The sequence below is a fragment of the Falco naumanni genome, chromosome 7 (genome assembly GCF_017639655.2).
Source record: "Falco naumanni isolate bFalNau1 chromosome 7, bFalNau1.pat, whole genome shotgun sequence".
Classification (NCBI taxonomy): domain Eukaryota; kingdom Metazoa; phylum Chordata; class Aves; order Falconiformes; family Falconidae; genus Falco; species Falco naumanni.
In genome coordinates, this window is record NC_054060.1 from 23,832,146 (window position 1) to 23,846,161 (window position 14,016).

At 38.8% G+C, this 14,016-nt stretch overlaps 1 protein-coding gene across 6 annotated transcripts in view; it reads right to left on the reverse strand.

The window, feature by feature from the left end:
• The window catches only part of PEAK1 (pseudopodium enriched atypical kinase 1), a 119,776-nt gene that overhangs the window by 33,082 nt on the left and 72,678 nt on the right, over nucleotides 1-14,016 (reverse strand). For 5 of the 6 annotated variants that reach the window (XM_040600075.1, XM_040600077.1, XM_040600073.1 and 2 more), the window contains one exon: nucleotides 1,917-5,191. In XM_040600075.1, coding sequence (XP_040456009.1) covers nucleotides 1,917-5,077 — 3,161 coding nt within the window. In that variant the 5' untranslated portion in view covers nucleotides 5,078-5,191. Of the gene's footprint in view, nucleotides 1-1,916; nucleotides 5,192-10,300; nucleotides 10,367-14,016 lie in introns of those variants that run through there. The other variant, XM_040600076.1, reaches the window with a different exon arrangement.

Here is a 14,016-nt window from a genome sequence, read left to right on the forward strand (position 1 = left end):
ATTTAATTTAGGGTAGGTTGAGAGAGACTACACTCCCATCAAGGGTTATTCTAGCCCCGGGCACATTCCCCACTGTTTTCAACCTTAAACTGTAACATGCACTGTAAATACAGGGACTCTCCCTTTGGTCAGTGCCCACACCCCTCTGTTGTGGTGTACACCTTGCAGGGATGCTGAATGCTTACAGCTCCTACTGACTTTAATAGCTTGTGAAAGCACTTAATGTTTCTGAAACTCACATCCAAAATTTGTACTGGGATTTTTTTTTTAAACACTATTTATTTTCATGGGTTTTTTTTTTTCTTTAAATAAAATTTTTTGAGCCTGAGACTACAGTTCATGTAAGTCTGCAGAAACAGACAATATGCTAAGGTTCTGGAAACTATCCTGTCTTGTATTTGGGGCAATTACTTCAAATATAAATCTACAGAAACCAGCTTTACATCACACTATGATAAACCTTACATTACAAACCCCAAAGCTGTACATGTCTGATTAAAGGCAAACAGTCTGAAAAGCTAATCTTCATGAGAACGCTGTGTCAGTGTTCCCAAGATGTGATTAAAAAGTGATTTAATTACACTCAGTGCAGATGGTCACCCTTGGTTAGTTTAAGATATTGTTACTTTACTTTAAGAGAAGCAGCAATCAGTTTACGGTAAACTCAAACTATGCGCACAGAGAGATTTCTATTAGTTTAAGTCAACTTTAAAGCCATTTTAACTAAAAATCACTGTAACTTTCTTGTATAGACAATAGAGAAAAAACCCCAAAGAACACTGCCATGATACGTTTTCTGAGGCTCACACTTTACAAATTTTTTTGTTTCCTACCACTAGGTTATTATAATGAATTAAATAATGCCAGTTTAAAGCTATTTTGGAACTGGTTTATGTAATAATATGGAAGACTTATTCCAATACGTCCACAGCCGCAGTCTGTACTCAGTGAAATGCATACTATGCCCACGTGACTGACTGCAACAAATGGCTCCAGTCCTCTTAGATTATGCACTATCATGAGCTGTAGGAACGCAGTGGTATGTTGAACACGATGTGCACATGGAAAGTAGTACAGTTTGTGTTCTGAGACAACGAAGAAAGCACGTGTACCCTTGGAAAAGGGAATAAGCAGACCTTTAAACCAAGAGACAGACCTAAACCATCCAACTACCATGAACTTAGAGGAGTAAGATAAGTATCTACTGGCCAAGTATTTTCACAGGAATTAGAACAATGATTCATTTTAGTAAATGCCTATGTAAAAAAATTTAAAAATTAAACGGCTGAACAAAATTGTCAGGCAGAAATGGAGCTCTACTGAATCCAATACTGTTAGGGGACAAAGTATATTCATTGCTAAAGGCCTTACAAAATGGAGATAGATTATTTTATAGATAATCTAATTCTATTGTTACTTTTTCACGTGATTTATTTTGGGACTGCTGCAGTGATGTTGCAGTGTAGCATCAAGTTAATTAGCATCTCTTGTATTGGGTGTGTGAGACAAAGTTAGCACACCACCTTTTATGAGTCACTGATCATTTAATTTCTATTGTACTTTTCAATAGTTGCCTTCTATTTCTGCAGAGACATTCTTTAGATTCCTATAACATAAGATGATTTTCTTAAACTAGGAAGTCATAAAAATTTATCTGATTCAACGTAACATGGCTACTGTGACGTATTAGTGAAGCTGCAATACAAACTCCAAATATCAGGTACTGTTTCTAGTAATTATTTGTTTTCTTTTCTGAACCCAAAGATTTAAAAAATATGCCTTAAATTACCTAAAATAAATATACTTTGAAAAAAATTGCACTTAATTTAACAGAACTGCTTAATTTCTTCAGCTTTCAACTGCATATACAGAACATTCACAACTGACTAAGTGACTAAAACAGATGAGCAGAGTACCTGGGGAATTTCTTGGGAATCTGAGGTGGGGACGGATGGCTTGTTATTTTCTGTTCAGAAGCCTCTGGAGACTTCTCTTGCATTTCTTCTTTGTCTTCTGCTAGCACATCTGCAATAGCAGACTCCACTCCACTCTTGTTTGGATGATCAACCTTTGGTTCACCTTGTGCCGGTTCACATCTATACATGAAAACAATCGACGGCTTCTCACTGGAGTCTGACTTTGCCTCACTGAACCAGTGATGACGTTGAACTGGAGGAGGGGGGAGCATATGTATAACAGTTCCATCAAGACCCACCAGTTTTCCTTTCTCCCTTTCTTTCTCTTTATCCTCATCATCATCAGCTTTCCTGCGGCGGAAGAAGCTCTTAAATGATATCCAGCGTTTGGGTTTCGCATCAGCAGCTCGCCGACCTTCAGAATGGAGGATTGACTCAGCCTCTGTTGACCTGGTGGGACTGTTTGGTTTGGTCCAATTGCTGAAATGTCTTTGCAACAAGTTACTTGCATGATAGGGTGAAGAAGTGGACCTTGGAGGAGGAAATGGTGGTGCTTGCTCTGTTTTGGGACTTGTGGTATTTGGGGTGGCTCTCACTGGTGTTGGAGAGTGAGTGGCAACTGGTTGTGAAAGTGAGTCTTTCTGCATTTTAATGGCAGTGTTTTCCACGGTCTTAGCTGACTCTGTTTCAGACTGTGATGTAAACAGCGATTTGGGTCGTACCAGGGTGTTTTTAGTGGCATCTGCATCAGGGGGCAAGGAGTACAGTTCTTCGATGCTACAGGACTTGGGTCCAGACCGAGGAGTTTCTGGAGGAGACTGCGGAGGCTGGATAGAAGCCACAATCTGTGAAAGCACTGTGCTTGCATTCTCTCTACTGCTGCTGCTGCCAACAGAAGCCTCTGGTGTTACATTAGGTTTTGCTGCAGGCTCTGGTGCTGCCTTTTGCGCTCTTGCTGGGGAGCTGTGGTCAGAATGACTTCTCTGTGGGGACATCTGATTTTTACTGAGACAGCTATTAAACTCTTGGACCTTCTGAGCCACAGAACCCAGCCTGCATTCAGAGCTATTAGTCACCCCCTTTGCCTGGGAAAATTCAGTGGGTTTACTTTCTATGGCTTCTGTCATTTTGCTTTCTGTTTCTATTTCTTCATATGTGTGGCTTATTACACTAGTAGTTTTATCTTTGATGGATAGCTCTCCACTGGTCCCTAGAAAACTTTTATAGATAGCCAGGTTATCATACGCATTTGGATTGATTACAATAGGAACTTTAATAGCATTTTTGGAACTCTTAGCGTAAGTGGGTTCATCGTGAATGATAATAGGAAAAGGTGGCATGCCAGCATTATTGTAGCTGTTGAACTTTATCTCAGATAAATTCGGAGACTTAACCGGGATAGTTTTTGAGGAAATATTTGTAGCTGTCGGTGAAGTAGGAGCTGACTTGTGGCTTGTCTTCCTGGGAGGAACAGAAGGTCCTGAGCTGTTAGCCATTAACTCCACCTTAGGTATCTTTTGTCTCGGACTAGTACTAGAAGTCCACACTTCTTGATATCTAATTGCACTGGATTTTTTCAGGTTAGTATTTACTCGTATAGGTGACGCTGCAGAGGATGTAACAGGCGTGCCTGGAGTTACTGGTGAGCTTGGGTTAGATGATGTATTTTTGGTTTCTGAGGTTTCAGGCTGATTCTCCTTACATTCATTGGTCATGGCAGCTGATACATCTACTACGGTATATGGCTTGCAAACTGGTTGTTCCATATTCACCACCCTGTAAGGTTTTGCTTGTTCTTCCACAGGCACCAAATTTATAGTTACAGCTTGACCAGAAACATCTGAAGAATTTTTATTCTCTTGCTTATCAGTCTGCACAGCAATTTTGCCATCCTTCTCTTCCAGTCGGAGTGCAAGGACTGTCTTGTGAGTTTCTAGACTTTTTGGACCATTTCTGGGAGCTTTTGACACATCTTTCACTTGCTGATTATCACAAAGACTTTCATATTCTGGTTCAATCAATTTGAGGTCCTGAGGAGTACTAGGAGACAACCCTCTGTTACTGAGCTTCTGTGAAGAACTGCTTGCTGTTCCAGAATGAGACTCTTCTGTCAAAGAAGAATCAGGAGATGTAGAATCAGAAGACACCACGCTCTGCATGCTCTCTTGCCCATAGAGAATCACAGTTTCTTCCCCATAACCATTTAAAATTTCATCGTAACTGTCGTCATAATCTACTGCACAGATCCGCTGGAGAGACTTGTTTCTAAGGGGCACAGTATTCCATTTTTTGTCAACACAGAACTGAACAGGAGATAGGGTGTTAGCTCTAAAATTAGCAAAGCGAGGTTGGCCCCTCATACGAATTTCCATTGCTAGCAACTCTTCATCACTTTCATCCCAGCTCTCATGGTCTTCTTGCATGCTGCCAAAAAATGTGTCATCCTCACTCTCATCTCCACTAGAGAACTCTGGATAACAGAAACGTCCACCTTCATTACTTATTACTTCAGTGCTTCCACTCAGAATAACGTGCTTACTGTGTGAATCCTTCATACCACCCATCATGCAGCTTGGAGGGATCTTTCTTTCTAATGATCTTTTATAACAATTATTTATTCTTCCTAAGAAAGTTTCTCTTGAGTTCATTTCATTTCCAGTTAGCTGAGGTGTGGTATCCAAACCCGCAATCTCCTTCAAAACTTCTGTCAGTCCATTGTTATTGTTACTTGGTATCTTACCTACATCATCGTTGTTGCCATAAGGCCTGTGAACATGGCTATAACCTTCAATTTCATCTTCATTATTATTGTTCAGTGGTTTTTTGTTCAAGACAGCTTTGTTTCGGTTCCACCCTGCAGGCACTGATTTATTCTCACAATGGTCCGGTGTGCTGATTTCACCACATACACCCTGTCCATCTACTACCATCATGGTGGGTTTCACAGCTATAGTGGGTTTCTTTGCCACAGGTGGTCGGAAATTTCCTGTATTTCTCCCACGATGGCTGCTACTTTGGTTTGCATTGGATTTCAGATTTCCATGCGTGAGATTTTTTTTTTCAGATACTGGGGGTAACTGATGCAAGCTTTTGGGCTTGAAGCAGTTCTTACATTCACCAGGTTTCCAGACGTGTTCAGTGAAAGTGTTGCAAGCAGACATTTTCCCAGAGCTCTGCGCTTGATGCTGTGCTTTGTTCAGTGCATGGCAAGGACTTAATTGATATGGTTCCACTCTGTTTGCTTAGAATGGCTACTGTTTTGAGCAGCGATCATTCTGAAACACAAAAGAGAAAAAGGGTAAGAACAGGGGAAAATACCAGGTTGATCATTATATTTAGATTTTCTACGCTGTGAACAACTTGGATTAAGCAAGTAGCCTTTTACTGACATCTTAGCTCTTTTTACCTAAATTTACAAAACTATGTAATTGAAATGCAAAAAAAGTTGCAGATTTAATTCTCTATGTATGAGAAGAATGATAACTTTGGCAGCTAAGTCCTGTATTACTGAAGCAGAGAAGAGAGAGCAATGGCAATGACTGAGAATTTAGAATAATTCTCTCTTGACTAGTTCAGGACCACTGACCTTTAATTTTGTCCAATAAAACAAATGCTAGGAAAAGGATATAAAACTGAAGATTAGTGCACATTGCTTTCAACGCAACTACTTGAACATGAGACAGGAAAATATGTTTACTCTCCCAAAAGCAATTGAGATCATTTGTTCTAGCTTTAATGTGTATGAGCTCATCTTAAGTGACAAAGTATGTTCAAGCAATTCCAAACTCTTGTCATTTTAGCACTTCCTCCATCAGAGTTAAATTATAACTGGACAGATAGTGGGTTGAAGGGACAGGCTGGACTGCTATGCTACAAAAGCCAGATAAGAATGCTGGGGAAACCTTTCCAGAAAGTCACTGTTTCTTCCTTTAGCTTACAATAGTGGCAATACACCATTCCTGTAACGTCAAAACACAGCTGTGGATTTTTAGTCCCCGATTTGTTTCACACGTAGCTTTTCTACCTAGCCCCTCCAGCAGTAACAACTCAAAAATAACTGAAAATACCTTTCAAAGTGAACTTTTTTAGTTCCTGAAAAGATCAGCCTTAAGTAAAGACCAAAGATAAATGTGCTGTGCTTTATAGTCATTAAAGTGTCCAGGATTTGAGAATTCCATGAATTAATGCCTGAAGATTTTAAGCCTGCTAAGCCAAATCCACAAGTCTGGTCTCTTCATCACTGTTGTGTAACTCAAATTATCGGAGACATTTTACTGAGGTGAAAGAATCTGTACGTCCGCTGCTGCTTCTCTAAACACAGGCATTGAGAATCTATCGTTTTCTGTTCTTACAGGTTTTGGGTGAAAACAGACATGCTGACTACACAGGTACACTGAAAGAGTATTACTGAACCCATTTGCTTAAAGATGCAGCTCTCTCTAGAGCCTGTGGTTCGTAACTCAGCAGCAGGATAGCTATGCTGGAATTGAACACGGGCACAGCTGGTTTTCATCAGTGTAGCAAACAATAGAAACTATTAGTACAACTGACACTTGTATGAATTTGTCCTTACATACTGTGTGTTTTGAGAAGGGGCTGCCCTATGCTGGGAAACACCAATATAGCAATCCTGTTCCAACACCAGATGGGGCTGAAGCCTAACTCCGTTAAGAGTATCTTCAGACACATTCCTGGTACCAGGGCTATCAGATTTCATATGCTGACTACATGTTTCCAGACAAAGCTTTTTGCCAAAAAGTCAGTGCCAAAAGCTTTCTCTACGTGACCTAAGAGATAGAGAATCTGCCAGATAGAAATCTGCCCAAACTCTCAGCCTGTTTTGTATATACAGAGTAAAATACCTTTATATTGTTTTCTTTAATCTCTGCCAAAATCTGTTGCTTCAACACTCTGCAAGCCCATATATTGTAAGCAGAAAAACTACATTAAGAAATAATTCCCCTAAAATCAGAGACAGAGAGAGTGAGTGCATGCACAAACTATAATTTTATACTCCAGTTAGCTCCTTTTTTCATGTATTTAACAAATAAAAGGAGTAAAGTTACACTAATGAGGAATCTACAAGAATGTTTTCTTGCAGATTATATTTTTCCATTACATAAAACCTCTGAACAATTTAAAAGGGTTAGCACATGCAGGTGTTGCTTTTAAGATTTAGCTGACTGATACTATTTCTCCAAAATTGCATGAACTGCACTTGCTCTAGAATCTTATCACAAACTAGACAGCTCTACGGCCTTCCAGGTCAAACATTTACTGCTAATAATTTTGGGGTAGAAATAAGAAAGCACTCTATTGTACACCTCTGTATGAGTACATTTTTATGTCGTACCACTGGCATGTACAAATGTTGTACCTCTCATTTGCTCAGATACATTGATACTGATCACTTTGCCTCTAACCTGACTAGGTGCTATGCTCAACATATGAATGTGAGCTGCAGGAAGCTTAGTAGAACCATAACACAACACACCAGTCAGAGTGAGACCTAAAGCAAGGTCATACCTCCATGCAAACATACACTGCATGTCCCCGGAGTACCACCTGCAGCAATTTAGCTTAAAAACAAAATACATGTTGACGTGTCTGGGTAAATACAGATATGCAACTCATACGCAGGAAATACGTGACATGCATAGGTATTTTAGATCTTTTACTATTCAGTACAGCCACACCCTCTAACATGACTTTTGACACAGTCTGTGACATAGACAAGAGCCACTGGCTTCTCGGATTTCCAACTGGCTTTGGCACATGCAGAATGAGCAATTCCTGTAGAATGCTTTGACGCTGTGACAAAGAGGAAATACGTTTCCTCTTGTCTGAAGGTGTGTATCTTATAAGAATTCAAACATCTGTGCTACTTTCATACCTTGATATCAGAAGCACTCCTATGCTATTAAAAATTACATTCTTTAGACTTGTACATGTCTAAACAAGTATTTGCATTCTAAAAAAGATTCAAGCAGTTTCTTCATTGCTGCACAACAAAAAGCTATTTTTCTGATGTTTTCCTCTCCCTTTAAAGAAAATACATTTACTGTTTCAACTACAGATTCTCTATTATGAGTGCTAATTACAGTGAGTGTGATTATAAGTGACGACAGAAATTAAATCTTTCAGTATTAAAAAACCCCAACAAAATAGAACATTTGACATGTTCAGGCTATTGCTTCCTTTGCTTTAACAGCAGCTGTAATTTGGTAGAGGGCAGCAAAGTCCACTGAAGGGAATAAAAACACAAATATAACAAGAAAAAATATCCTGACATTGTTAATTCCTAGATTCTTATCACTACTCTCCAAACCAAAGAAGGTCCAGGCAATCACACATCAGATCTCATAAGCTGGTAGCGATCAGGTGTCATCTCTTCTGTAATTTCCCTGCTTCCATAACAGCCCATGTAACTGCCAAGGAACAGGAATGCACACTCTACAGAGCTCAGGGCTCTTCTGAAATGAGTAGTTCAGATGACAGAACTTACTGAAGATAGTCAGTTGTGGTAATTGATAGTCAATCCAGGCAGTAACAACCTCAGATGTTAAATACAAAAGAGGACTAGGCTTTTAAAGAAAGCATTTCTTTAATGTACAGTAAATATGTAATATCAACATTGGGATACAGGGATGAAATGCACAAAGTCCTTTATGTAAGTTGATAAGCATAACTATTCACAATTTATACATGGAAACACTGCAGTGCATTGACGCTATGTAACTAAAATTCATCGAGTCGGTGACAGGAACAAGTACAGACAGACAAGTTCTGCTCCTAATGGTGGTGCTGCACCCAGCAGATTGTGCTACTTTATTCACTGAATGGCTGTGTCAGCACAGATAGTTTATCAGCTTTAAAGGCCAAATCACTCATTGTGTAAATAAGAATAAAGCTCCTCATCTCAGAAGTCACACAACTGCACACAGGAGGGCTCAGCCTAGCACTGTTAAGTTGGTATCAAACAAACAGAAATGCAAAAGTGTATTATCACTTTCCAGGTCAGAGGGAGAAGACGACAGATTCAGAGATTAAAAAGTAATCAGCTGAGATATCCTCATGCCAGGAAACTGAACCTTGCATAGAAATGCATAACTATTTTTGCAGCTCTTATTTGTTGACATCGTCTTTGTGGAGTGCACAACGATAGCAATAAACATGCATTTCAGGCATTTCCCCTTTGTTCTGAGTAATTTCAGGCTGGCAGGTCTCCTTTAGATGCATGCTGGCTGAATCACAATGAAGGCCCTCTTCAGTAATACCTTATACTAACATAATTCAATTAAAAGGAACTTAATTGATGTGCAACATTCCCTACAATTACACCTTTAAAAATGAATAATCTCAGTAAGTACCAGATGGTGACATGCACTAATTAATCAGGCCTGCTCTCAATGAATGAGCATATTAAAATGAATGCACCTATTATATATGTTTTCAATGCTGTATGCTTAAAAAAAACTCCCCTTAAATGAACGCCTGCTGTATTACCGAGCAACGTGCAGAAGTGTGCATTTCATCATTTGTAATAGTAACCCTATCACTCTTGATCTCTTCTTAGATCACTAGATACTTGGTACAGATTTCCTTTTGTTTGTCCTCCTCCAGGGAAAAGGTGTTCAGCTTCAGCAGTGCTACCCATGGAAATGGACCTACAATTTTTACGCTGCTGAATAAATCGCATCGATCAGCCTTCTTATCAGACAGCAGTCCAATAAATTGTTACTGATCAACCCACAAACCTCTCACCATTGACAGGCCATGTCCTCAATACTGAAAAAAAACAGCAATGGAAATTCAGCCTAGGTTTCCTATGTACGAGTGACCAAACACCACAGAACCACTATGGATTTGTGGTTTTGTCTAGCCACTTATGGGGATCTGGTCACTGATCATCATAGACAATAGCATAAATCTAACGTAACACGACTAAAGTGATGATTATTTCTTTGCCAGTATCTGATCCCTGTTCTTGTAAACTTTAATATAATTGTGAACATTTTAAGAGATCTTTTGGAAAAACTGAAATCCTCCAACTTCACACATACAGTCCTGCTTGGGTGGCAATGGGCTATAGAAACGCTCCATCTCCCAGAAAGCATCAAGACTTACTGACTCAGGGCCACTGAACCATCTAGCCCAGAAAACTGGGACCACAAACGAATGTGACGTTTTAATTAGTAGTTTTTTGTCCTTCATGCAACAAAACTTTTTTTTCTTAAATTTTACATCATTTGTTCAACTTCAGAGGCAAGCAAAACCCCAAGTGAAGCTAACTGCAACATCTGTTATGAAATACAACCCAGAGAGAAGAGCTTGACAGCCAGGTAAGTCAGGGTCCCAGTCTGAAGGCACACTGAGAAACACACTTGTTTACGTTCAGTACCCGGAAGCACTGTGAAGAATCTTGCAGTGCTAATTAATGTATGTAAATCAAACAAAATAGCCTAGGAAAAGAAAAAAAAAGATAACAGTACCACATACCACAGCAGAGTGTGGAAATAAAAGCTAAAGCATCAATATTAAAAACTGTGAATAGCAAGCTCACAGATCTCACTGCACTTCACAAAGGTGAATGAACATTTTACAATATAGATTTTTGTAGAGGAATAGTGACTCACAGTGTGGTGAAAGACCAAGAAATAGACCCTGACTCTTAAGTGTGTTGCCTAGTTCAGTCATGGCACTTACTTCACGCAACATATGCCAACACAAAATGTGAAACTACATAATGGCAAACAGCATTACAGACTGCCACGATTTTCTTCCCAATGTGGACTAATATTCACTAAATATCAGACCACTGAACTGTGACTATGCAGATAGCACAGATGGAAATTTCCATAAATGCTAGTAGGCATTATAATTTATGTCAAAAAAGGAAAAGTTCTATCTTGTTGTACATAGTTTTCTCAGTGTTTTTTCCCTTCCAGTTCTGAACTGAGTGCCCTGGTAACTGTCCAAGGCCATAAAATGACAGTTCTGCAGAAAATGCAATGAATCCGTAGTGGATATTGAGGAGGCAATGACCTAAACTAAAAAGTTGCCAACTTACTTAAGAACCACCCTTCAGTGCCATGGTACCATGCTACTGAGGTATAAGGGGTATGAAGGATCGAGAGAACAACAAAAATCACTTCTACTCCAAGTACTGGGGGAAAAAACCCTAGCTGCAAACTTACTGCAAGACAGAATGAAACAGATCAGGAAACTAACTTTGAACTATTTCTGGTTTTAACCTCTCACACTTTATTTTCTCTCCTTTATAAAAGATTTAAATTACATAAATATTTCATAAAACTAAGTGAAGGAAACCCTTGAATATGTTTTTTCTACCTAAAACTTGTAAGAATAAAACATAATAGAAATGACCAACAAACTGGAGGAAAAACTTGCCTAGGCCTAGACAAATGTGTAATGCTTCAAAAGAAAACAGGCATTCTTTACATTTTGCTTAACCCAAATAGATAATGCCACAGAGCAAGGAAAAGGCAAGAAATATCCTCAGGATCTGCTCACAATCTGATTAGATTCTGCATCATCACATTGAGAACACACAAAGCAATAATAAGGACAACCTCTCACATCTGGTATCGAGGACCAATAGACCAGCCAAGGCATGTACTTGAATATGAACTCTTCTGAGTTCCACTAATAAAAAGAGATTCTTAACTAGAGAAAACTAATAAAAAGTATTTTTTCTCTCTTTCTGGACAAAATATATATCATCATTTACCATTAATAAAACTTAAATTTATAATGACAATTCAGACATATATATGATCATATATATTATAATGATCATTCAGACAACACTGTACAGCATATTCATTAGGGATACTTTTAATTACACAAATTTATTTCTAATTTTTTACTTCTGTAAAAAAAAAAAACCTGTAAGATAAGCCAGACTCATAAATAGTTTGTTTACCTTGCTTCCTAAGAAGGGCTGTGTACAACATTCCAAGATCTAGCAGCAATTAAGAGTAAGCACATCAGCTGACAGGAACAAGCATGATCATTTGAAAATTTGAAAAACATGTGAAAAAATAATCCTCAATTTCAGCGCATTCAAGTTTGTCCCAGCTCTATTTAAGCAAAATTACGAGAATTGAGGCCTTCACAGCATACTAAAAAAATGGACCGGTATGACCATACCTTGACTAATCTAATTACCTTTGATTTATCTTTCCCAGGGCTCACTTGAAATCCTGCCCTGTGATCTTTTTTGACCATTGTTTAAGCACATTAAAACATCTAGAGGAATAAACTTTACCAAACCTTTACTAAACCTCTCCAGAACGTATTCACAACAAACAAAAAAGAAATACCTGAAAAGCATACTGCTTCTATAGTTACAAAACCCAGTAATGGTTGTAGTTATCCTTCTGCTGAGCCCAGCTTGAGAATGAAAACTGTATCATCACTGTATTACTAAATCCATCAACTCTGCAACTTCATTTTACTTACAACTCTCTCCCTTGGACTACTGCAACCTCTGGCTCCAAAGATCTTTACGCTGAACCCTTGATGCAGCAAAAACCAAAATTGCCAAAAATACATTAATTTCAGTTTAGCAAAGTAACCTGGGGATAGCAAAATACAGAATAGTATTAGAAAGGATATGGAGGATCTTCCTAAAAAGTACCCAAAGACAAAAAAAACACCAGGAGCAGGTAATACAAGATTTAGGATTGCAGACAGTGTAAGAGGTCAGCTACAGTATAGAAGATGAAACACATTGCAGAGAAGCCAGATGAGTATTCTTTACCAGCCTCAATCTCCACAAGAATGTTATGAGTTAAAGACCTGAGAGAAGTAAGTTTGAAAATCAAATATCATCAGCCATTATAAGAAAATGAGATCAAAAAACCTGATAAAATAAGAGCAACAGCACAGTAGGGCTAGACTGCGTAAAGCCAAGAACCATGGAGGAACTTGAGAACCAGGTGGCTGAGCTACACCTAAAATTCTGTGGACCCTTCTCAGAACTCAGTACAGCAAGCAGCTAAGCACAGTATGAATGGGACGCCTTTTTTTATCATGACTTCTGTGAAGGACACCTGCTCTTCTTCCTATGAAATAATGGGCAAAAGAGAAATGGCACATTTTTATTTTAAGTTTTTAAGAAGTTATCACAAATTACTAACATGCAAGTGGTGCAACAGAATATGCAAGGCAACTGGCAGATTTATATGCTTCCAAGTGCAAGAAAATCAATGACATTATTTACTGAATATTGTGTTCAGGTCTATTCATGACATCTCAGGAAGAAATCCAGCATAAGACAACTACAAAAATATTTTTAAGGGATGAAAAGCTTTCCATATTAAGTGAATCAAAAAGATTAGGATAGTTTAGTTTAGAATTGAGACAAATAAAATATTGTTATATTAAATGGTCCATCACATAAAGAAGATAGATACTAAATGGGAACACCCAGTCTATCTCAAAAAGAGCAGCAAACCCAAAGCAGCGTTTTTAAATCAGTAAAAATATAAAATATATAAAATGCTTCCTGAAACAAGGTGGCACTGAGGTCAAGAGGTCAGTTAGATTCAGAAAAAATGGGCAGATGTTTATACATGGGATAAGACACTGACAGTTGTATTAGGTGCGTAAACCCAAAGCTTCCAATTTCAGTGCTTAAACAAAGCATGAACTATTTGAGATCAGAGGAAAATTTGCTGGTTAGTGGATTATTCCTTCACTGTCCATTTAGGAAGTTTGGGCAGCCTGAAGGACAGGGCCACTGCTGGAGCCCAGGTGCCAGACCACAGGCAGCACCGTTTCACTGTCCCACGCCCCTGGCGCTATGCTGCGTGCAAGGTACCAGTCTCGTGAAATCATGCCCCAGCTGGCACTCTCCTCACACTCACAGATTCCATTGTCCCACTTCGCCAGATCTGATGCACCAAAGAACCACAGAATACAAGATGTTGTCTTAAAGATTCCTGGTCTATAATCTTCCATCCAACCTGCACTACATATCCCTTCCACCTCTGTATGGCACATGCCTTTTGTTTAGGATTTTATCTAAGTAAGCCTTCCTTTGGCAAGGCCCTTCTCAAAATTAATCTCTATG